We start from the raw sequence: 24,815 nt of genomic DNA on the forward strand, positions 1-24,815 counted from the left end.
GGGGGCCTGGTGGAGGGTGCCCCTGCAATGCTGGGGGTGGGGGTGGTGGTAGACATGAGTGGGGGCCGGGTGGAGGCTGCCCCTGCACTGCTGGGGGGTGGGGGTGGTGGGAGACATGAGTGGGGGCCTGGTGGAGGCTGCCCCTGGTGGCTGGGGGGTGGGGGTGGTGGGAGACATGAGTGGGGGCCTGGTGGAGGGTGCCCCTCCACTGCTGGGGGGTGGGGGTGGTGGGAGACATGAGTGGGGGCCTGGTGGAGGGTGCCCCTGCACTGCTGGGGGGTGGGGGTGGTGGTAGACATGAGTGGGGGCCGGGTGGAGGCTGCCCCTGCACTGCTGGGGGGTGGGGGTGGTGGGAGACATGAGTGGGGGCCTGGTGGAGGCTGCCCCTGGTGGCTGGGGGGTGGGGGTGGTGGGAGACATGAGTGGGGGCCTGGTGGAGGGTGCCCCTGCACTGCTGGGGGGTGGGGGTGGTGGGAGACATGAGTGGGGGCCTGGTGGGGGCTGCCCATGGTGGCTGGGGGGTGGGGGTGGGTGGTAGACATGAGTGGGGGCCTGGTGGAGGCTGCCCCTGCACTGCTGGGGGGTGGGGGGGTGGGAGACATGAGTGGGGGCCTGGTGGAGGGTACCCCTGCACTGCTGGGGGGTGGGGGTGGTGGGAGACATGAGTGGGGGCCTGGTGGAGGGTGCCCCTGCACTGCTGGGGGGTGGGGGTCGTGGTAGACATGAGTGGGGGCCTGGTGGAGGCTGCCCCTGTTGGCTGGGGGGTGGGGGTGGTGGGAGACATGAGTGGGGGCCTGGTGGAGGCTGCCCCTGGTGGCTGGGGGGTGGGGGTGGTGGGAGACATGAGTGGGGGCCTGGTGGAGGGTGCCCCTGCACTGCTGGGGGGTGGGGGTGGGTGGGAGACATGAGTGGGGGCCTGGTGGGGGCTGCCCCTGCACTGCTGGGGGGAGGGAGGGTGGGAGACATGAGTGGGGGCCTGGTGGAGGGTGCCCCTGCACTGCTGGGGGGTGGGGGTGGTGGGAGACATGAGTGGGGGCCTGGTGGGGGCTGCCCATGGTGGCTGGGGGGTGGGGGTGGGTGGGAGACATGAGTGGGGGCCTGGTGGAGGGTGCCCCTGCACTGCTGGGGGGTGGGGGTGGTGGTAGACATGAGTGGGGGCCTGGTGGAGGCTGCCCCTGGTGGCTGGGGGGTGGGGGTGGGTGGGAGACATGAATGGGGGCCTGGTGGGGGCTGCCCATGGTGGCTGGGGGGTGGGGGTGGTGGGAGACATGAGTGGGGGCCTGGTGGAGGGTGCCCCTGGATGCTGGGAGGTGGGGGTGCTGGGTGACATGAGCAGGTGTGCAGGGTAGTCCCCTGTGGTGTGTGCTGCCTGCAGGGGCCGTGGAGGGTGTACAGGGAATACCTGGGAGCACACAGCCAAATCGCGTGTAGAATTTCCCGCGCACCACTGAAATCCACGTACCCTGACAAATCGCGTGTGGAACTTCCCGCGCACCCCTGAAATCCACGTACCCGGCCAAATCACGTGTGGAACTTCCCGCGCACCCCTGAAATCCACGTACACGGCCAAATCGCGTGTGGAACTTCCCGCGCACCCCTGAAATCCACGTACCCTGACAAATCGCGTGTGGAACTTCCCGCGCACCCCTGAAATTCACGTACCCGGCCAAATCGCGTGTGGTACTTCCCGCGCACCCCTGAAATCCACTGACACGGCCAAATCGCGTGTGGAACTTCCCGCGCACCACTGAAATCCACGTACCCTGACAAATCGCGTGTGGAACTTCCCGCGCACCCCTGAAATCCACGTACCCGGCCAAATCGCGTGTGGAACTTCCCGCGCACCCCTGAAATTCACGTACCCGGCCAAATCGCGTGTGGTACTTCCCGCGCACCCCTGAAATCCACTGACACGGCCAAATCGCGTGTGGAACTTCCCGCGCACCCCTGAAATCCACGTACACGGCCAAATCGCGTGTGGAACTTCCCGCGCACCCCTGTAATCCACGTACCCTGACAAATCGCGTGTGGAACTTCCCACAAACCCCTGGAATTCACATGCCCTGCCAAATCGCGTGTGGAACTTCCCGCAAACCCCTGGAATTCACATGCCCTGCCAATTCGCGTGTGAGACTTCCCGCACACCCCGGTATGCACGCACACATATTTTTTGTCAGCGGGTGTCCGTGTTTGTGGGTACCCCTTTGCACGTCATTTGTCCTGGAGGGCCACAGTATGGGACATTCATCATGGCAGTATATAGGTGCTATTTTTTGGCGCACCTTTTGGTGCACATTTCTTACAGGCGCAGAGACGCTACCGCCTGCTTTCTTGTGGCGGTCGTGTTTGTGCCTGTGCGCTGGTTTGAGCGTGCGCTTTTTTGCCCTATTCTATTCCATGAATACGTGTTGTAGGCGAGCGTGTGGGCGTTCCGCGCACTTGTACCCTGTACTTCCCCCGTGACGCCCACATTTTGGCAAGTTGTTCCCCATTCCGAGTGTTACGCCCCGTGTTCCGCCTACTTTTGTTGCGTGCGCCGCGCTATGTGCGATTTTCGCTGTGGCCTGTGCGATTTTCGCTGTGACCTGGCGCACGCAGTTAGATGGCCTGTGCGCCAACGTGCGCCGCACACTTTTTTATCGCACATCCGATGGTTTTCTCGCGCACGGCCTTCCATGAATCGATGTGCGCTGCTTTTCGTGCGATTTTCGCACTTGCACTGCGATTTTCGCTATTCCACTGTGATTCGCACGTTTTTGGCCACTTGCGCCGCGCAAATTATTCCATGAATCGGCCTGAGAGTATTTTACATCTGCGTAGCCCACAAATACTTGCCTCCCTCTAAGTGTTATAATTGTACTTAAATACCCTAGCCCTGATTTCCTTAGTCTACGTTACTGCTCAGCCTACGATACCCAGAGAGTGTTTGGTAAGACCAAACAGTTCATCCACTTGGTAGGCCTCTCAGAAACCCCACACCACTGGCAGTACTGAAAATCATTCCTAACAAAGGTTAATTAGAAATGTGTACACTTTGGTCTCTGAGACAGACTCAACATAGTCAAGAAGGTAATCCATCCAAAGATATTTCACACCATGAATATTTTCACATCTCAAGAGTGTGACTTCAATCAAAGCAATTAGTGAACTGATGTTGCTGGTGACCACCATAAAAATCACTCACAGTATTATAGCTAGGAATCTTACATGATTTGGTGGCCATTGTAGGCCTTCATGACTAAGCCTTTCATTTCGTCCTTTCCTGGACATCTATGTCTGCTTTGATTTTTCCCTGTTCATTTTAGTCTGAAAGGTTCTATGTGAAATTGCGGCATTTGAATGGCCGCACACAAAAAAGACTGATGCCTTTTTTACGATTTTGTGCAGAATTTAAATGCAGAAATATGATGTCTCCCCACCCATGGGAATCTGTTCAAACTGAGTTATTTCCTTCTTGGACTGCTATAAAATTCAAGTGGTAGATCACTTGGGTCTGATGATGAGCCCGTGTTCATGTGAAAATTGAGCCGCAATACTGACACTTTTATTACCAGGCATGAGTTGACTTCTTGACGGAGCTTCAGTGGGTCTAGTCACCCAAGGACATCTTCCTAAGCTTCTGTGTCTACTTCACCACCAAAATGCTATAAGCTGTTATATTTACCGAATCCCTCAAAGAGTTTGCTCCTCATCCTGTAGCCTTCCAGCGTTACACTTTTTTTCCAAAGATCTTGTAGGAGAGTTGAAGTATTTTTAGTTGATACATAAAAAGTGTAACATACTTTTCTCTTGTGTCCAAAGACCTCTGCCTGGTCCTAAATAGTGCATCTTCTGCCTTCGATTGGGGTGTGAGGAGGTTGATGTCATATTTCTGATGCTCTATTCATCAGTGCATGTCAGTGCGTTGTCCATTTGCGTTCCTCAGGTTTCAGGATTGCTTTTCTAGATTCTTCCCCATGAGCCTTTTTACATTTACTTCCCGTTGGTTTTTCTTTTGTGGCACCGGGCCGAACACTAGGCAAGTCTTTTGAATAATGACCTTCACCACCAGGTGAACAGTTGACACATGCAGCTCTGGCTTTGTGTAATGTTAGAAACTATGAGATATTTTCTCATTTGGTTTGCGAGATTGCAATTTTGGAAGAGAACCATGTTAAGTCAACACCTAGTTGGTCTATACTTTTTCAGATACACTTAAATTGTGACCTAGATCAGAGCGTGGTCGTTCAAATTAACATTGAAAATATCCACTTTAGTTATTTTGGTACCAGCGTGTGGCTGGATATTTGAATATTGCCAATATCAACTTTGGTTATGCCATCCTTTCAATTCCTTCATAGGCAAAGGTAATTGATATGGGATGAGCTGTTAGGTGAAGTGCAGTGGACAGCATACTCCCTCCCGATGGGTGTGCTAGTTTCCATGAGTGCACAATACCTAGCTGCCTCAGAAGAGTCTGTAGTGTCTTCCTGCGTCAGGTTTTCCTGTGTCTAACCAGCTAGGATTCTGTACAATTGCTGTTCAGACGCTAGTTTGAAGTCCATAAGTACCAGCAAGTAAGGGCACGTGTGAAAGCCTATATTCCCCAAAATATTATATAGTATGTCCTTGGAGTGTATGTGTGTAGAAATAGGTTAACTAGAGAAACTGCATTTTTTCAATATTAGGATGCAGGATCAAATACTTAGAGGCTTGATCGTTTCCTACCGGTTTCTGCCCTCCATTTCCGAGGGATGCAACTGATTAGATCATGAACATTAGAGGAATGGCAGGAGTGGAACTCAACTCCCACCACTCCCATTTCAATTAAGCCACCTCCTTTGTAATGACACGAGTCTCCAGGAGCAATTGGTGTCATTCCCCATACCTCCTGGACTGCTCCAAGTAATGGGTCGAGAGCCAATATTCTACAAAGCAATATTACCTGCACTAGAGCATGTTCGTCGCTCCCTGTGTTCATGCTTCATGGGCATTTTAAGAGCAGATATTCCGTGGAACGTGACAACCTTCCAAGAGTTCCCCTATTGCTGCACCTGTCTCACTTGTGAGGTCTCCGCACTCAGATCATCCCCGCCCAGAGCCCACCATATTGTTTGTGATTGTGCAGGTGCATTTGAGTGTGCATTGAGCATTGCAGTAGCCCTTTAACATTTATGAGCACATGTGCATAGTTCAGTGAGATGCTTTTATGATTTACTAATTTTACTCTATTCAGTTTCAATTTCCCCATTGCCCTGCGGTAGCACACAGATTCCCAGGAGTCATTTGTCATGTATCTTCCCATAGGTTGTTGGTCCTGGAACTACCAGTGCTGCCCATGTTTCTGCTGTATGCAAGTGGCATAAGAAGGGGCATCAAGAACAGGCACAAGATGAAAATTGTAAAGGCAGGAGCTCATGAAGCAAGCCCACCGAAGCCATGCAATACACAAATATTAATAGCAAGTAAATAATCATGGTAAATAACACAATTATCAAACAGCAGTACTGTGATAAATAAATACTAACATAACATTAGCCACCTAAAATCATTGGTTCAATATATTAATCTAAAACATCATCACCATTAACATCAAATTGCTCGATTAATCAAGGACAAACATGAAATAAGGTGTAGAGGCATTGCCAATGAGGATGCTTCCTATTTTACATATTTACTTCAAACAGTACAGCCAATGGGCCTCATTACGAGTTTTGCGGTGCAGGAAAAAAGTGGAGGTAATTCTGTTACCTCCATTTTTGCAGCACCTCCAACCTACAAGTTTTGGAGGTAAAGTGGAGGAACTACTTCCTATTACTTATACCTCATAAACGTGCAGGTAAAATTCACATTGAAGTCAACAATTATTTTCTGTCTTTCTGTATTGTGGCTGTTTTGACACTTTTGACAATAAATCTGTACACTGTAACATATGTACTTACATGTTACTCCCGTCACTGGATCTGATGTCTCATTGTACTGGCCGCTGGCTGTTGTGATTGCGACAGTGTATTCCCTACCAGGGAGCAAGCTTGTGAAAGTAACAGGCTGCGCAGTTGTGCTGTTCTGGATTTGGTTGACGGCTCCTTGAATGGCGATAGTGTATAGTTCCACAATTCCAGGGGGTTGGTTCCAGCTGATCTGCAAGGAACTTGTTGAGTGATTGTTTATGACAGTAATATTCCCAGGTGGTATCCGTTCAGGCCCTAAGGAGGAAAAGGTCAGATTTCTTAAAAACTCTAAATTGGTGGAGCATTGAGACACAAATCATAATGGATTTCACAGATGTATCAGGAACTGCATTTGGGGTCACCGGGATATGCCTGGTAACTCCCTAGGAACCCACAGGCACTGCCTTGGAATTCCTGGTTTGGCACCCCAGAGAGGAAGTCTGGCCTACCTGACCTCACCAGCTGTTGAGGACATGGGTAACAGGGTACCCCTGAGGTTAGAGCAACTTGAGGCTGATTGACCAGGTCCAGGGGGAGCATAACTGGACCAACAATGTATAGGCATGTGCATGAGGATCAGGCAGTAACAAAGTAAACTACACTACATATTGCTCTGTATACTGTCTACAATGAAAGAAGGAGTAGCCCTAAGTGTCAGAGGGCATAGGTCGACAAATTAAGAACGCTTTGTGCTTCGGTCAATAAATACATTGTTGTCGCTGTCTAGCAATTTCTTTTAATGCCTGGAGTAAGGAATGCATATTTGATTATATCTTAGTGAATACTGGATGTCATCAATGAAATGTCCACATATCACAAGAGTATAAGCTTTTAAACTGCAGTGGGAGCTGATAGAAGCACCACATAGTTTTGGATGTATACAATATAATGGCAGCACTGGTACATGTGTGAATGCACCTTACAAGTGATTATAACTAAAGGAAGGATAGGTGCTTGCAATGAGTCCATTCAGTTAAATAAAATATGTATTCTCTGCCTTGTGATAGGCAAAAATATTTCATTCTTGTAGCTTTACATTCCAATCCAAGTCAGTATTTGTTTCACACTTATACATATTGTTTAGCGATCATCAGGGTTCTTGGAATATGAAGATAACATAGATGACACAAGTGAATTAAACTAATATCAGTTTAAATAAATAACAATATTCAGTGCATTCCATTGTAGGTAATGTGAAAGCACTTTCTTTAAAAAAAGATTGAGGTGTCTTTGGTAAACAGAAAATAGAGAAAGAATCACTATGTGCTTAAGAATTGAAACCTTAAGTGGAGGCACATATATTGAAAGAATCAGATCCAACTAATCTCCATCCCTTGTGGAGAGCGAGAGCCGCCGCCCATCTCTATGCTGAAACCTGCATGCACATGCATAGTAATGTCAGAGTGCTAGAACGATGAGATGGTGAGCAAGCTCTTCAAGGGCAGAAAAGAGTAAGGAAGTGAATGAAAATGAGGAAAACCAACAAGTATTTGTTGCTATTGAAAAATTGAAGAAATGCACCTCTCCAGGGTGCATAAACCAACACACTGAGAGCACATTGATACCCGTACATCAAAATGCTGGGAGGCAAATTCTACCAGTCTGTCTGTAATTAACACAATGGCCCTCATTACGACCCTGGCGGAGATGGGTTTATGCCAGCGTAATGCATGGCGTACCTCTCCGCCAGATTACGACTTCCCGTAGCTCCATGGTGATTTTTACGCCTGCTTTTTGCAGGCGGAAAAATCCATGGCGCTACGGGACTCGTTGTTAATTACGCCACCGTAATTTACGGTGGCGTAATTAACGCCTTCCCCACTCCCATTATACCCTATGGGGCAAAAATGGGAATGGGGAAGGGTAAATGGGGATTGGGGACTAACCGCCCTGCCAAGGTCGGAATGGGGCGGTAAGTCCGCCAACCCCCATGGCGGAGTTGGCAGCTCAGCGCCATGGTCCATGGTGCAAATTGCACCATGGATCTCCGCCAGGGTCGTAATGAGGGCCAATGTATTATGAGAATCCTGTTATGAGCAGTGCAATCCAAAATCTAAGTAAATAAAATAATGTAAGAGGGACTGGAGAGTTTACAGAGAGCAGGGCTGACGGCCTGATTCCACATTTGAAAACGTTGGCCACTGTCACCTTGGCTGGGCCATTGTGTTTCATTGGTTGGTAAAGGGTCAATATGGTGCATGTAAGGCAGTGTTCACACGCAATTAGACTCATACATTTCATATGATGTAATGAGGTGTTGGTACATATTCATATTGTGTGAAAGATTATGTGGCACATTAGTTAGATGAAAAGTTTGAAACATTAAAGCAATTAGTACAAACAACTCATCTATTATATCAATATCTTTATTAGGGTAGCCAGGGCAACATGGCATGAAAGGTGCCTTATATTGATTGTGTGAAGTGCTTGAATTTGAAAAGTTGAGGGAGGTTCTCAAACAACTTCACCCTTACATATCAACTAAGCCAAGTAGGTATTTCTTGGAGTTACTTAGTTACGAAACCAATATAATATAAAGTGCAATGTGTTTTGTGAGCAAACAAATGCATGCTGATGAAAATATGCCTTGACAAAAAAGGGAATTAGATGAGGAGGAGAGTGTAGGAAAAAGGGTGTTCATTGTGAACAGTCAACGTGTAAATGCAGTCGATAGACACAATCAATATTATATGCAAGGAGAACAAACGTAATCCCTAATTATTTTGAAAGAAAACAGAGATGTGAGTATCAGAATTGAGCCAGACCTTTTTTGTCATAAAAGCAGAGTTTTGGAATCATCAATGTCCATGGGCCTCATTAGGACCCTGGCGGTCCCGTAATGAACGGTGCCGGTACGGGACCGGCACCGTTCAGTACGGGCTGCCCTATTACGAGTCCTGCTACCGGGTCCCGCTTTTCACGCCTGGTCAGACCAGATGTGAATGGCGGGACCTGCTAGCAGGCCAGGATGCTAACAACGTACACGTCGTTAACGGGCCGTCTTTAGCATCATCCCCATTCCCACTGAGCTCTATGGGACTCAAAAGGGAATGGGGATTGATTTTTACCAGATCCCAGAAAAGGGCAATAACCGGGTCCGCCAAGGTCTCAAAGACCCAGTTATTGCCCTTTGCTGGGACCCAGTAAAAAAATCATTACTGGCGGTGGCTACTGCCATGGTCCTAATGAGGCCCCATGCCTCTTATCTGTCTGAGATTCAAATTAGAGGTCTCTCTTGCCAACGTGCAGCGAAAGCCTTCTGAAGCAAACAATTCTTGATCACCCTAAAATGATTTTTGTGCAGAGGACTGATTGAGCTACCAACATTCAATTTATTACAAGCATATTCCCTTGTAGCAACATTAAACATTCACTTGTAGGAACATTGTAGTTTTAAATCTGAAGAAATGACAAAGTAAACATATGTTTTACCACATAGAAATTCTATGTTTTTATTCTTGACCATCGGGCACATTTTACAAATGACACCTTTTAAGGTTCCTGGAACATAATTGGAAGCTGTGTCGTTTTTAGTAGCAGTAGAATTAAAAATATCTCGGCATAATATGGCGTTTCATGGAGTTGGTCTAATAATAGTAACATCACTGCTCTGCACTTAAGCACCAGGTCCAGTAATGCCCCTCCGCCTGTGAGGCTAATATTGCTGTTAGTATTCCAGCAAGTTGTACCGGGATACTAATAGTGTTTTTTTTTAAGTTGAGAAAGGACATGTACGCCATTTTGCAACGTAAAAAGAAACATTTAAAAAAATATGGGCACCCTGGATAGGGGGAGAAGGGACTACATGTTGTCCCTTCTTCCTTTTCATGTGTCTGGACAGTCCGGGAACACTAGTGCTCCCAACACCAGCGAGGGACATAGAAGCAGAACGGAAGTGGAACAGGGATGAGAGGGGGCGAAATGTGTGGATAAGGGGAGGGGGTTGGGAAATTCGGACGCAGGGCACATAGGGGAACTTACATCACTATCTGGAGGGGGAAGATGGCGGCCTCCAGCTCTGAGGAGGCTCACAGCCTGGGCTTTACCATGTGGCTAAGCCCCGTTTCTGAGCCTACCCATTGGCTGGGAGGCCAAGAACATGACCCTGGCAGGTACTTATACAGAATATTATAATTTTGTTGTAATCTTTGATATATGTTTTGCATTGTGATGGATCTGGTCGTATTCAATTTTCATGTAGAGGATTTTTTCCTTCTTGGATCACAGAGAGCAGCGATGATATGGGGCTGTTTTGTGCCTTAAATCAAACAGTTGTTTGATATTTTTTCTGCAATATTTCATATTTATTTCACTGCCAACTCTTGCAATAAATGATGCTGAAAAAGTAAAGCTGATATCCTTAACGTTATGGTTCAAGATTAGACTTTTCTTACGTAATGAATAACCATTTCAATGTTTCTAGGTTAAGATTGGATACAGCCAAGTAACAATTTCTTTAAGGAAAATATTCCCAGAAAACACACCTTGGTACCACTACACAGACACATATTTGGAGAAAAAACATCAGTAGTGATGTTTTTCTATGTTTTAGCAATTTTTGCAGGCAAAGGGGCATTGACATTTAAGTATTTGCAAAACATTGAGGCATATGATGGCATCTTTCCATCAAAAACACGTGTACATGGATTGTATAGACTGTTTCATAAAAACAGAAAATCTTAATTTTTGTCATTTTTGTTTCAGGTTTAAAGCATCAATAATTGCGAGTCAGGCAAAGGACATCACATTGGGAATATTGAGGGGTGCTGATGGCAACACCTATAAAATCACAGTGAGCATCTGTAGCAAAAGAACTGGGGCAGTCCTGTTATCATCATAGCTCCTTTTAACAACTGCCTTATATTTACCATTGTAGAGAAGCAGTGGGCGTAGTGAACAGCTCTTGGACTATTACGTTTAGCTTATTGCTAATAAAGAAAATAAATTCACAAGATCACCATAGGTTTTGGAAATACTGAATTCATATTTGCTGGTACAATGTCAGAGAACAAGTAAATCAGTGTAGGGAATTCATGAACACAGTATACAAAAACAGAAACTCAACTTACTTGTGTATGAAGATATGATACCTGGCAAACTGGTATAATTACCAGCAGCGACTGTCACAATGCGTATTGTGTAGTTTGTCCCAGGTACCAGGCTCACAAGGTTGGCATAGGCAGTGCTGTTTGTGACACTCCAAGCCCCCTGTGAACTACTGTATGTGATGTTGTAAATGAAGTCTGCACCAGTCATATTTGCAGCAGGCGTCCACTCAAGGGAGATTCTGTTTTTCTGCACATTCTTCAAGCTCAGGAACTCTGGCATTGAAGGATCTATGGAGCATGAAAATATGTCATGTATTAAATGAAATGAAAGACGGAAGTGAATCGATTAATTGACTATGCTTACCAGGGTTGTCCAACTGCAGGCAATGAGGTTCGGAAAACATGTCAGATTGTCGGCTATCCCATATTAATATTCATGAGATAAATTTGCATACAATATTTCTAAATTCATGTTAATTTAACTTATGAATATTAATCAGCGATATCCTGAAAAAGTCCATGTTTGCAGCCCTGGGGGCCTGGAGTTGGACACTCCTGATGTAAACAGTAGGTTATAGGATAAACCGCTGCTATTCACCAAGCCATCAAATTTAGAAATAGGACTACATATGGAATCGAATCACATTTTATTGTCAGTGAAAACTCTGTAATAAATTTGTTTAATAAATATGTATTTAATACACTTTAACAATATGACCTGCCCCTCTTTTCATGAGCATTGGAGTACTTCATATGCAACACATTGGCAATCAATAATGTAGCAGTAACGATGGAGATTACAGAGGGATGCAAATAGGGCAGAGCCAGGTTCAAAGACATGAGCTGATGGCATTGAGGGAGCAGGTGAGTGCGGAATAAGGAAAAAGTTTGGGTATGTCTCGTGGACTCTTTTTCAATGTTCCATGTCCAAGATGTAAAGAGAAAGCCATTATTGATTTTTCAAATACATTTTTCCTTAGGTACATTAGGAGTAAGCAGCCTGTTCCTTAGGTACATTAGGAGTAAGCAGCCTGTGACTCTCTAGAGGTGTTGGCTTATGGCTCCAATGATCCTTCGCCTTTGACTATATGGCGAAGGGCAGATGGGAGTTGTAGGTAGGGCTGGGCGATATATCAACTTTTGGAAATATATTAATACACTTTCAGAATCGATATAAGATGAGACAATATCATTCACATCGAGTTACATACATATATATCCATTATTACTTAAACTACCATTTTGTATTTACATTTTGATAGTCACACAGCTCTGTGTATTCTCAAACAGGAAGAGTAACCTTGTATTTGCACTTTATTTTGATCAGTGTCTTATTAATAAAATTGTATGTGACATCTCACATGTAGTTGGCGGCTAACAACTGAGCATTTAACCCACACAAACATATTGAGATATGACTTTTGGTCAATATTGCCCATCCCTAGTTGTAGGCCAAAACATCCGGAGAGACAAAGGTTGCATTCCCCTGAAGTACAATGAAAAACTGCACATTACCTTTTGTTATTGGTCTGGAAGTGTGGTAGAAAAATGTGAAGTTAATAAACTACAGTTAAACACAATAGCGTAAACATATAATCATTAACAGACCACGGAAGCAACAGCATTACAAAATCGTCTAAAACGTAACCGAAAATTCATCAAAGAGCAGGTAGCATTGAGTTGATAAGGCAACATGATGGTTATCAACAAATCTTAACATATTTCCCTCACAATTGCAGAAAGCACAAGGGAAGAAGTTGGTATGCATATGAGGACTATAAATATAAAGGTGGACAAAAATAGTAAAGATTGAATCCAATATTCAGTCCTCCTACGCATCCCTTAATTTGTCACACATTCACTTGAAGTTCTCATGATTCCCATGCTCCCTGTGGCCAGTTTCCCCATCTCTATTATCCAGTCTTCACCCTGGAGAGGTTACTTGGACTCCAGGTTTCATGAAACAAGCTTTTTTGCCAGAGTCCAAGCTTTTCTTAATTCACAATCTGAGTTTAGTGAACAGGAATCTGGTAAAATGAAGACTCATTTAAGAAGAATAGCTTTCAGTTGAGCTGGCCATCAATGCTGAGGACCAGGTCTATTAGTTCTTAATCCCCGGCCAGCTAGGAATGATATTAAGGCACCATGACATAAAATACATGCAGATGCCCCTCTCTGTGCCACAGTTACAGAATTTGGCATCAAATGTCCATTTCCGAGTCCAATGGAGTCCAAGACATATTTTTATTTCAATAGACAATCAGCCATATTGATGATCAATTTAGATATTATGCCGGGTCAGAATAGAGACTGAGACACTGGCCCTCATTACGACCCTTGCGGAAATCGAAAAACGATGGCGGAAATGCAATACCGCCATCGAATAGCGCTCGGTGCGATCATGACCCGTCACCGTAAAGTACGATGCCATTAGCGACACCGTAGTGAACGCCAACGCTAACTGCACCAAGTACGCGCACGCGCGCCATGCCAAACCGTAATTACCACCATGGCGCAACGGTACGCGAATTCTGACCCTAGCGGACATGCACCTAACGCCATCAAGCACGGCGGAAAGTACCATTCCGCCATGGTGAGAAGTACAGCATCGCGAACCAACCGTAAACGGCCCTACTGAGTGCCTGTACACCACTCCCTGGCCACATTGTACAACTCCTCGTAGGTGCAATGAAGTCACACAATGCAACCAGTGAAATGTACAAGTCACCCATGCATGCCAACGAACAAATGAATCTAGGGGCTCCAAGTGCCTTGTGAGTGGCCATCCATATTTGCCATGGCACCATTGCCGCACTGATGCAGCACAGGCATGTGAAGGTTCAAGTCCAGCAACATGAACAGAAAAATGAGACAAACAAAAACAGGCCCCCCCATCGACTGACACCAGTGTAAGGCAACATTCAAAGCAGTATCCTGAGTGAGACTGCACCAGCCCTGTACTCCTGCCAGTAAACAAACCAACCATCAGCATAAGCATGTACCACACAAGTTGGCAGAGTGACTGAGCAGCCAGGCTCATCTCAAGAGGGGCCAATGGGAGCTGCAGGGCACAGATGGCACGAATACAGAAGCTATTCAAATGGACATGACCTCAGTCTCCCTCCAAGAAACGCACGCAAACACAGGCACCTGTGACCAGCCATATTCTGATAATCACATCATTCCACCAATCCACCTGGCTGACCGGCATCTGTTACACAAATGCTAATCCCCCGCCCCTGAGCATGACATCATTAAAACAGTCATATTGGCAGCCCCTATCCCTGACCTCACTGGGCTTCGTAGGCAAACGTGCCCAGTACAGTACCACGCAACTATACTCCGAAGCTGGAACCCAATGCAGATCTCCTCACAATACATCGCTCCACAAATAGGAATATGCTACATCACTTGCAAAGAAGAACGCTACACGGTTCATATCAGAATAGAAATTTAATGGACAACAAAATCACCAAGCCCATACAGCCATTAGGTCATGAACTCCAAAATATATTTCATCATTGTGGGCTGCATCCGCAATAAATGACCAGCTTCTTCTTGTGTGACGCCCTGTTCCTTCATGGTACACAGGGGCTACATTCACGTTCAAAAAGGCAACATGGAAGCGCCTAGAACCGCAGGGCCGTCCCATTAGGTAGGCACTAGTCCAGCTGAAAGGCCGAAATGTTGCTCCTAGCCACTAGTACTGCGTAAGGGCATGTGGCCCATTGGTGATCGTCCCATAAAATCAAAATGGTGCTCCACTGATTAAAACGAAGCAGCAGGTGTCGGGAGTAAAATCCATCTGCAGGCGTGGCATACAGATGGCAGTGGCAAAAGGGGAGGAGATACCTGTCACCCAAATGAAATGAAAAAGAATAGTATGGGCATCCGAACTTCATTTGAATTACTCACTTCAATGATCACACTAAATCCACAGCCATATGCATGCTAGCCCACTCCAAAGGATTATTTCCACCCAAAAACCACTTGCGAATCATAACTATATATATCGAGGTGAAAACACTATTACAAACGAGTGTTTTTGTGCATGCGTCTGTTAAAACAGAATCCATCAGATGGGATTAGTAACGTGCATAGACACAAGTGTTTGAAGGCGCGTCGAGACAGGGAGGGTTCAACAAGGGCAGATAGACGATGGTCCCACTATGGCAGCACTGCATCACATAGCGCAGGGGAGGTGGATAGATTCCAAGAAGCCCTGTACATGGCAAACTCTGTATTAAATCATCTGTCCATGCATCCATACATCATTCCCTCATCCCGTAATGAAAACGCCTGATTTCATACTCACATAACATGTGAAATTTCCATTGAGTCTGTGCGTTATGCAGTCTGCAAAATCCACTGTGCTCCAGCCCGTAATTCCAGTGTTGTGAAGTAACATGTATTTGGGAACGTCCGGCCTCATCGTCCACTACGCTATTGCGCATCCCATACTATTCATATCAATCATTGCATTCTCGCCATGGCCCCTGTCCCAAGGACATTGAACAATAGAACGTTATATTTGCAGTCAGACCTGTGGGCATCTCCTCGCCGCTAGCTGAAAACCGAAAGCGCCGTCCTTCGAATTCCTCATTTGCAACATAACGTCGAAAAGGCATCTGTGACCGCTTGAAATCACAAATTAATCCATCTAGTGCGGCTGTGTGTGAAAATGGCAACTGGCTTCACTCACAAATGGGACGCCCCGCCCGTCGGTGAACCTCGGTACAGTGTTGCATGAGGGTCCACCGTTACTCGAGTACTACGTTCCACTGACCCTTCACAAGTCTGTTCGCGACTGCAAAGATAGTATGTGAAACAATGGGACCATAGCAGAATGAACATATCAACCAATATTACACTGCCATCGGGAACAAATACATGATTGTAATAGCAAGATGCCATTCGTCGAATTGCAGCGTTGTGTGCGGGACGTGCTCGCCCAAAGGGGATTGCAGCTTGCACAGGTGGAATGAATCACCACAGGTGGAGGCTATACAGCCTGAAAACACATAAATTGCACACCCAAACCCCTCCCACAACCACACCCACTCAGAAATGCTACCGGCAGGACTAGCGATGTTGGCCCTGGTGGACCTGATAGCACTGCAAGTACTCCAACTTTAGAAGAAGACGAACCCCAACTACTACAACAACCGGCCGCACGGAGGAGACGCAGGAGGAGGAGGAGGAGGGCAAGGCAGGGCCAGCAAGGGCCGCCAGCACAGCCACTACCACCACGCAGGCAGCCCGCAATCCCACGCCTCCGAGCACATCCGTTCAACCTCACTGATGAGCAGATCCACACCCTCTACCGTTTGGACCGGGACACCATAACCGCCATTGTGGACATGACACAGGCTGACCTTGTCAGCATGATAGATAGCCCAACCGCCATCCCACCCCTACTGAAGGTGGTGTCTGTACTCCACTTCCTGGCCACAGGCACCTACCAGCACACAGTCGGACAGTTGCATGGCATTTCACAGCCACTGTTCTCACGGACACTATTGCAAGTGCTCGATGCCCTCCTGAGGCACGCAGACGACTACATCTCTCTACCACGCTCGGAGCAGGAAATTACGAACGCAAAAGTGGGATTCCATGCACTTGGCGGCATACCGGGTTGCATTGGTGCCATCGACTGCACCCATGTGGAATTGGTCGTCCCACATGCCATGGAGGCCCAGTACCGCAACCGAAAACAATTTCATTCTCTGAATGTACAAATGGTGTGTGACTCCAACAGGATCATTACACATTGTTGTGCCCGATTTCCTGGATCAACCCATGATTCTATGGTCTTGAGGAACTCTACAATACCACGCTACATGGAGCGACACGCAGGGAACAGATCCTGGCTACTCGGTGAGTCTCATTTCAAGCATGATAATGTGGGGTATGTGATGCGGCAATGACCTGGCAGGAAGGGGGGGGGTGCGTACGTAGCAATGTCATTCCACAAACATCTTTTATTGTCCACATACAGGTGATGCCGGGTATCCACTGAAGAGATGGCTCCTTACACCACTCCGGAACCCACAGGACCAGCATGAGGAGGACTACAACCATGCCCACTCACGTACCCGTGTAGTCATAGAACAGGCATTCGGCCTACTGAAGACTCGTTTCCGCTGCCTCAGCAGGTCTGGCGGGGCACTCCTGTACCACCATGAGAAGGTTGCAAAGATGGTCATGGCATGTGTCATGCTACACAACATGTGCGTACGTAGAAATGTGCCCATGCCCCCTGACGCAGAACTGCAAGCACCTGAAGATGGCCATGATGAGGGTGGGGATGTGGCAGCACCTTAAGGAGTCTGCGAGGCACAGGAGGGCCGTGACATTCATCAGCATATCATAGATGCATGCTTCTAGCACTCACGCCTGGTGGCTGATACATGGACACGGGACTTGTGGCACTGTGTGTGTCTGGAACATGCACAATATGGACTGTACGCCTATAATGGCCTCGTACACAAAGATCAATGTCCACACATCTCATTGGATGATCGTGCATTGTTTATGGCATATGTGAAATCATGTTACACACCCCATCGACCCGCCACCCAAGTGAGCCCAACACACCCCCTCCACCCTCCTACCTCCCCCCCGAACACCAGTGTCCAAAGATGCTCATTGTCAGTGGGCAGTCGCTATTGCAAGCCCCCTCTCCGGGTATCAGGGGCACTCCTGCCTGTGGAGCGCAGGTTCCTCCCAGATCTACGTTGGGGGCTGCCCTGGACGGAACTTGCAACGGATGATGTCTCTGCCTGCTCACGTCCATGCATGTCCCTAAGGGTTTGTGAGAGCTCAGTGAGCACACGGCGCACAGCGGCAAGTTCAGCACATACGTCTTTGGACGTCGCATGCAGTTCCCCCCTCAGGCTCTCGGTGCTTCTCTCCATTTGTACTCTCAGGCTCTCGGTGCTTCTCTCCATTTCTACTCTCAGGCTCTCGGTGCTTCTCTCCATTTGTGCCCTTAGTGTCTCTGTACTTCTCTCCATTTCTGCCCTAAGTGTCTCAGTTGATGTTTCTATGGCTGCCTTAGTGCCCCCACATTCATCAGCATGGTCCTTGAGGAGCGTGGCCAGTTGCTGCTGTTGCACGATCACCTGGTCGAGGGACTGTTGCCTCTGCTGTGCCATGGCCATTTGCGGTGGTGTCACAGAGGGGCTGGTCACCTCATGTTGCCTTGCCACAGGGCTTGTGGGGGATGGCCAGTCGTCATCTTGTGGGTGCCCCTGCGTGGTATCCTCATGGTGTACGGGATGGAACAGACAGGGGGATTGAGACAGGTCATGGATGGATCTTACTTCGACATCCCCGTTTTCTGTGTCGGAGCATGCTGCCATTAATGCAGTGTCACCTATGGTGCTGCTGCCACCAGAAGCAGTGCCTTCTGTGGCATCCATTGGGGGGACCTGTGGTGGTGCTGTTGTGGGCATGCTGGCTGCTGGGGTGCCCGTTGAAGTTCCCTCCTGTGTGCTGCCACTTGATGCGTGCAGCTGAGGTGGAGGGTCTTTGGCCGTTGGTCTTGGCCCTCTTTGCAGGTGTGCTGGTAGGGGTGTCCTGGAGCTCGTCGTTTGAATCGCACCCTGTGGTGGAGTAAAGGAGGGCGAGCGTTATAAATGGGTCTGTGGAAATTGGAATGGCAATGTATCACATGCATTGGGGTGGTACCTGAGGGTGATTTGGGTTGGGGCCGTGGAGGTGGTTTCATTTTTGTGTGGATTGAGGATGCAGTTGTTTTGCAGCCTGCAGTTAGGGTGTGCCTGCTGCACGTGTAGAGGGTGTTTTTAGGATTTTTAATTATTTATGTATTTAATGTGACTTTTAAAGTGTGCTATCAGGCCTATGTATGTGGACGTTCTCCTGGACATGTGTTACTGTTGCACTATGTGGACACATGGTACTTCACATGATTGGACATTGTGGATTTAGCATTGTTTAATTTGGCCCACCTACCTGATTCTTCGGATGTCTGCACTCCTTTCTCCATCCCTCCGACTCCCTCTATACTCTCCATTCCAATGGTGGAGGCACAGATTTCTTCCCAGGGGGTCAACTTGATGGGTGATTCCGATCCTCCCCCGGTAGCTGTGGCAATGTTACGGTTGGCGGATAGTATGCTCCGTACGCGTATCCGCAAGTCGTCCCATCGCTTTCTGCATTGCTGTGGGTTGCGGGGTGCGGTCCCCACCGCACTTACCCGCTGTGCCACCAGGGCCCATATGGCCTTCTTGTTCGCAAGTGCCGTCCTGGTCATTTGCGTCGAGAAGACGACGGCAGCATTCTCCTGGAGGGTCTCTGTGAGCACGGTGAGTTCCTCACGGGAGAAGTGGACCTGCCGCTTGCGGTCGCACGCTTTCTTCGCTACTTTTCCCATTTTTCTTGGTTTCACTAGGGTGGATGACGGGTTGGGATGAGTCTCAGGGTAGTATTTTTAATGGTTGTGTGGAAATTGTGTTTTTATAGGTGTACGGCGTGCTGTTTCCCGTTCCGGGACCATGTTTTTACTTCCGTTTCCGTATATTTACGGTCACCGTACTTTCCGATTGCCGCTCATTGCGGTGACCGCTAAGATGGGTGGCGGAATTGCACCTAGGGTGCCGTACGGCGGCGGTGTGGGCCGTTTTGGGGTCATTTCCGCCATCGCGGACTTTGCATTTCCGCCATGGCGTGGTGCTCGTGCCCGATGGGTCGGAATGAGCCGCACTTTGCTCCGTCGTGCAATGGCGGAAACGCTATTTACGCTATGGCGGTCAGGTCAGTCACTTTCCGCCAGGGTCGTAATGAGGGCCACTGTTTTGATATTTCCGCTTGTTTTTTTATTAAATTATTGAACAAAGACCTAACTTTTCCAATTGCTATGTGGGTGTTCCCTTGCTATATAAAACACTAAGGTGGTCGTTCATCATCAGGAAGTCATACAATGAAAACAAGTCTGCTGTCTGAGAACTAATCCTAACTGATCCTTCCACTAGCCTAACAAACTAAGTTCAGGAGAATGTCTCCCTTATCCTGATTGTCATTTCACCCAATTTTTCTCCTTTGCTTCAGACTTCTTTTTAGTATGTTAACTTTAAAAAGTCTCTAGTCAATTTCTGTATACAGTCTTGTAACTCTTTCACAAGTTATTTTTGTTATCCCTCCTCCTTAGTGATTGTTTTCCAGGAATCCTTATAAATTCTCTGGCTTATGGGTTGCTCCAAAGTGAAGTGCATTTTGTACTTCTGTAGTATATTCTTACATAGTTGTGATATATACTTTTGGTATGCAATGTTCCCCCCCTCTTGGGGTGACTTGGTTTGTGTATCTTTTCTCTTATGGGCTTCACTTGTCTTCCCTTCATAAAATTCTCTTTCTGGTTTACAGTCTCTGCCTCTTAACATATGTGGTACATTCCCCTCTTCCCAGGGTACTTGAGGCTCAATCTTAATGGTCTCTTTTCCAGCTTTCATGGTGATTCGCTATCTCACATTATTAGAGTTCAATTTCCTCGACTTTAATTTCATTGTCTCATCAATTCCACTGAGACGATGTTCTCCTGTTTCATAATGTTTCGCCGCCGGTCTTCCGGTTCTCCCGTTCTCCCCGTTACCTTGCAAACTGTGGGGGAACATCTCGGGGGTCTGGATTCACTTGTGTTCACTTTGGTGGTATGCATTCATAACCTTCTCGTCTTATCCAGTGTCCCGCTCTCGGGCCTATCTCTCTGTTCGACCTGGTAAGGCAGCGGGTATCCTGGCGGTTCGCTGACTTTGCAGTTTAGCGTTTTAGTTGCGTTGTTGTATGGATACACTGCCCACCACAAAGTCTTTGTGGTCAAGCCACCTCCTTGATTGGAGTTCCCATCTCCTTGGTTTCTCTCTCCTTATCGACGCTTGGTGTCCAGCGTCTTGCTCTCGCTCTCAGAGCTGGTCCGAAAGTTGCAGGCTATGCGTTTCTATTTCACTCTGCCTCTCTCAGGTGTTACGCTGCCAGGGGGCTTCCCCTGTTTGCGTATGCATCTCTCTGCTCCATTTTGCATCAGTGTGTGCTTTCCTTTCAGCCTCTTTGTCTCAGTTAACTGGTGGCCTCTATTTTTAGAGACAGACTCTCTTTCTTGTTTGTAACAGTATATTTGAATTTCTTCTTCAGCCAAGTCTCTTGTTTTTATACTGTTCTTCACATCTGATAATCCCATGTATGCCACCATGTGGAATGAGTTAGGGAGTTCCTGACAGAAATGGGAGTCCTTATCTCCTAAGGAGGAGTCACTCCCATTTAGGTGCCACTTGCCCAGACCCCTATGGAGATTCTTGCAAATCGTGCTCACCTCCCTAGCCACAACGGCGGATGGCTCCCCTTTGGGGAGAAGGGACGAATTACCTCAATGCATTAAAGTAGGGAACTTTGAATTGTTTTCCGGGATGTCACAGTCAATTGAAAGTCACGTTCCCATATGCATTCACCAAGGCACTTATAAAAGAGTTGCATATTGTTGTTGCATAATTGTTTGTTAATTGCCTTGGTCTTTGAGCTCTGAACACAGGGTTAATGAAGTGCATTAAAAACATTTTCTAAACCATTTCTTTCAGAGCCCACTTTCTATGTCCAGAGGAAGTTTTCCTCAGCTAGAAGATGAGCCAAAGGTATTTATTATTCAAGTTAATACCTACTACAGTAGGCTGAATGACTTCTGAGCATCACTCTCATCAACATGTCATCTTTGGATTCCTGATAAATCCTTTGTGTGACTGAACTGGTTGAAAGTCAAATTGGGATTGTCTAGTCTCAATCCACATTTCACCAGTGAATATCTTTTGCTGGATCGATTTATGGTATCTGACGGTTCATGATTCAACAGCCACAAGCTGCATGCATGGTGAGTAATATTCCAATTGGTGCTCTGTTGAAGTTCCCCCATTTCAGATTGTGGAAATGGAGAGTGTGTGGAATTATATAATACATGGATCCTGCTGGAAGCTGAACATCCATTGAAAAGGCATGTCATTGCAGCAGACACCCATTTGACTTAAAGCTTGAGACTTGGCATATCCTCAGCTTTTGGCTCAGGAACCTCATTGCAGCTCTTTACCTTGAAGAGGGTCCTGTCTGGACTGCTGCCTGTTTCCCACGGGTGCAAGTATCCAAGCCTTACAACCTCTGACCTAGCTTTCTTTGTTTGCAGGTTGCCTGCAGTTTCCTGGGGTTGTCCTCCACCATGGAAGAAGCAGTGGTCATCGTCCCAGATCATCTGCCGTGTACAGTTAGACATCATTAGGAACTGCATCTTCTTCAGAGATCTGAAACACCATCTATCTTGACCCTACCCCAGCACCTATTTCTGTCACTGCACCTGCAAGCACTTGACCTCCTGCAACAGTATCAACAGTGTGAGTAGTTACCCCCTAAACCTCTTACTTACCTGGGGGTGGTCATCTTTAGTATTGTAGTTCAGGATCTGAGTGTACATACCACTCTTGGAGCCCTCTCTTACACTACAGTGATTATATGGGCATAAATTCAACTCCATATCACTACCATTGCCTTGCCATGGGTGTGGTATTCTGGACTAGAATTCCTCCCTCAGGATCCCTTAGTGTGCAGAAATTGGGAGTGATCCCCTCACTTTTCTGGAACAGATTTTTACTTAAAGTGTTTTTATCTGTGTACTAAACACTTTAGAATACTTGAAATTCTCTTTCATGGTGAGGGCAGGATTACTTCAGTTAAAATTATAATTATAAAGCAGGTTGTTTTATGTTTGTTTAAAAACTTTTTCAACCACTTTTTCCTCTGTCCACTTTACTTGAAAAAGGTTTTCTATTACTTTGCAGGTTTGTTTATATATGTGTGTAAGTGTAAAGAGTTGTGTAGCCCCCCTTTGAAACAACCTGTTATGATATCTATGCATAGGTATCAGAGTGTGTAATAAATAATATTCCTTAGGTTTTACCTGCATGTGTTTTGGGCCTAACAACTAGAGTATTTTACATCTCTGCAGCCCTCAAATACTTGCCTCCCTCTAAGTGTTGTAATTGTACTTAAATACCATACTACCTTACTACTCAGCCTACGATACCTAGAGAGTGTTTGGTAAGACCAATTGTGAATAGCCCTAGCTCATCCACTTGGTAGGCCTCTCAGAAACCCCACACCATTGGCATTTCTGAAAATCGCTCCTAACAAAGGTTAATAAGAAGATTGTACACTTTGATCTCTGAGACAGACTCAACACTGCCAAAGAGGTAATCCATCCAAAGATATTTCACACCATGAATATTTTCGAATCTCAACAGTGTCACTTCAATCAAAGCAATTAGTGAACTGATGTTGCTGGTGACCACCATAAAAATCACTCACAGTATTATAGCTAGGAATTTACATGATTTGGTGCCCATTGTAGGCCTTCGTGACTAAGCCTTTCATTTCGTCGTTTCCTCGACATCTATGTCTGCTTTGATTTTTCCCTATTCACTTTAGCCTGGAAGGTTCTATGTGATCTTTCGGCATTTTAATGGCCGCACACAAAAAAAGACGGATGCCTTTCGGACGAATTTGTGCAGCATTTAAATGCAGAAATATCATGTCTCCCCACCCCTGGGAATCTGTTCAACCTGAGTTATTTCCTTCTTGGACTGCTATAAGATTCAAGTGGTAGATCATTTTGCCCTGATGATGAGCCTGTGTTCATGTGAAAATTGAGCCGCAATACTGACACTTTCATTACCAGGCATGAGTTGTCTTCTTGACTGAGCTTCAGTGGGTCTAGTCACCCAAGGACATCTTCCTAAGCTTCTGTGTCTACTTCACCACCAAAATGCTATAAGCTGTTATATTTGCAGAATTCCTCAAAGAGTTTGCTCCTCATCCTGTAGCCTTCCAGCATTACACTTTTTTTTCCAAAGATCTTGTAGGAGAGATGAAGTATTTTTAGTTGATACATAAAAAGTGGAACATACTTTTCTCTTGTGTCCAAAGACCTCTGCCTGGTCCTAAATAGTGCATCATCTGCCTTTGATGTTTGAGGATATTGATGTCATATTTCTGATGCTCTATTCATCAGTGCATGTCAGTGCGTTGTCCATTTGCGCTCCTCAGGTTTGAGGATTGCTTTTCTAGATTCTTCCCCATGAGCCTTTTTACATTTACTTCCCGTTGGTTTTTCTTTTGCGGCACCGGGCCAAACAGTAGGCAAGTCTTTTGAATAAAGACCTTCACCACCAGGTGAACAGTTGACACATGCAGCTCTGGCTTTGTGTAATGTTAGAAACTATGAGATATTTTATCATTTGGTTTGCGAGATTGCAATTTAGGAAGAGAACCATGTTAAATCAACACCTAGTTGGTCTATACTTTTTCAGCGTGGTCGTACAAATTAACATTGAAACTATCCACATTAGTTATTTTGGCACCAGCATGTGGCTGGATATTTGAATATTGGCAATATCAACTTTGGTTATGCCATCCTTTCAATTCCTTCATAAGCAAAGGTAATTGTTATGGGATGAGCTGTTAGGTGAAGTGCAGTGCACAGCATACTCCCTCCCGATGGGTGTGCTAGTTTCCATGAGTGCACAATGCCTAGCTGCCTCAGAAGAGTCTGTAGTGTCTTTCTGTGTCAAGTTGTCCTGTGTCCGACCCACTAGAATTCTGTCCAATTGGTGTTCAGACGCTAGTTTGAAGTCCATACCAGCCAGTTAGTAAGGGCATGTGTGAAAGCATATATTCCCCATAATATTATATAGTATGTCCTTGGAGTGTATGTGTGTAGAAATAGGTTAACTAGAGAAAATGTATTTTTTCAAAATTAGGATGCAGGATCAAATTCTTAGAGGCT

The 24,815-nt window shown here is 46.5% G+C and overlaps 1 protein-coding gene across 1 annotated transcript in view; it reads right to left on the bottom strand.

Moving 5' to 3' along the window:
* LOC138505094 (uncharacterized) overlaps positions 1 to 24,815 on the bottom strand; it is a 717,078-nt gene that overhangs the window by 347,752 nt on the left and 344,511 nt on the right. The window contains exons 31-32 of the mRNA XM_069625408.1: positions 11,000 to 11,266; positions 5,889 to 6,185 (exon numbers count right to left, since the gene is read on the bottom strand). Coding sequence (XP_069481509.1) covers positions 5,889 to 6,185; positions 11,000 to 11,266 — 564 coding nt within the window. The remainder of the gene's footprint in view (positions 1 to 5,888; positions 6,186 to 10,999; positions 11,267 to 24,815) is intronic.

The sequence above is a fragment of the Ambystoma mexicanum genome, chromosome 11 (genome assembly GCF_040938575.1).
Source record: "Ambystoma mexicanum isolate Mex_15411 chromosome 11, UKY_AmexF1_1, whole genome shotgun sequence".
NCBI classification, from domain to species: Eukaryota; Metazoa; Chordata; class Amphibia; order Caudata; family Ambystomatidae; genus Ambystoma; species Ambystoma mexicanum.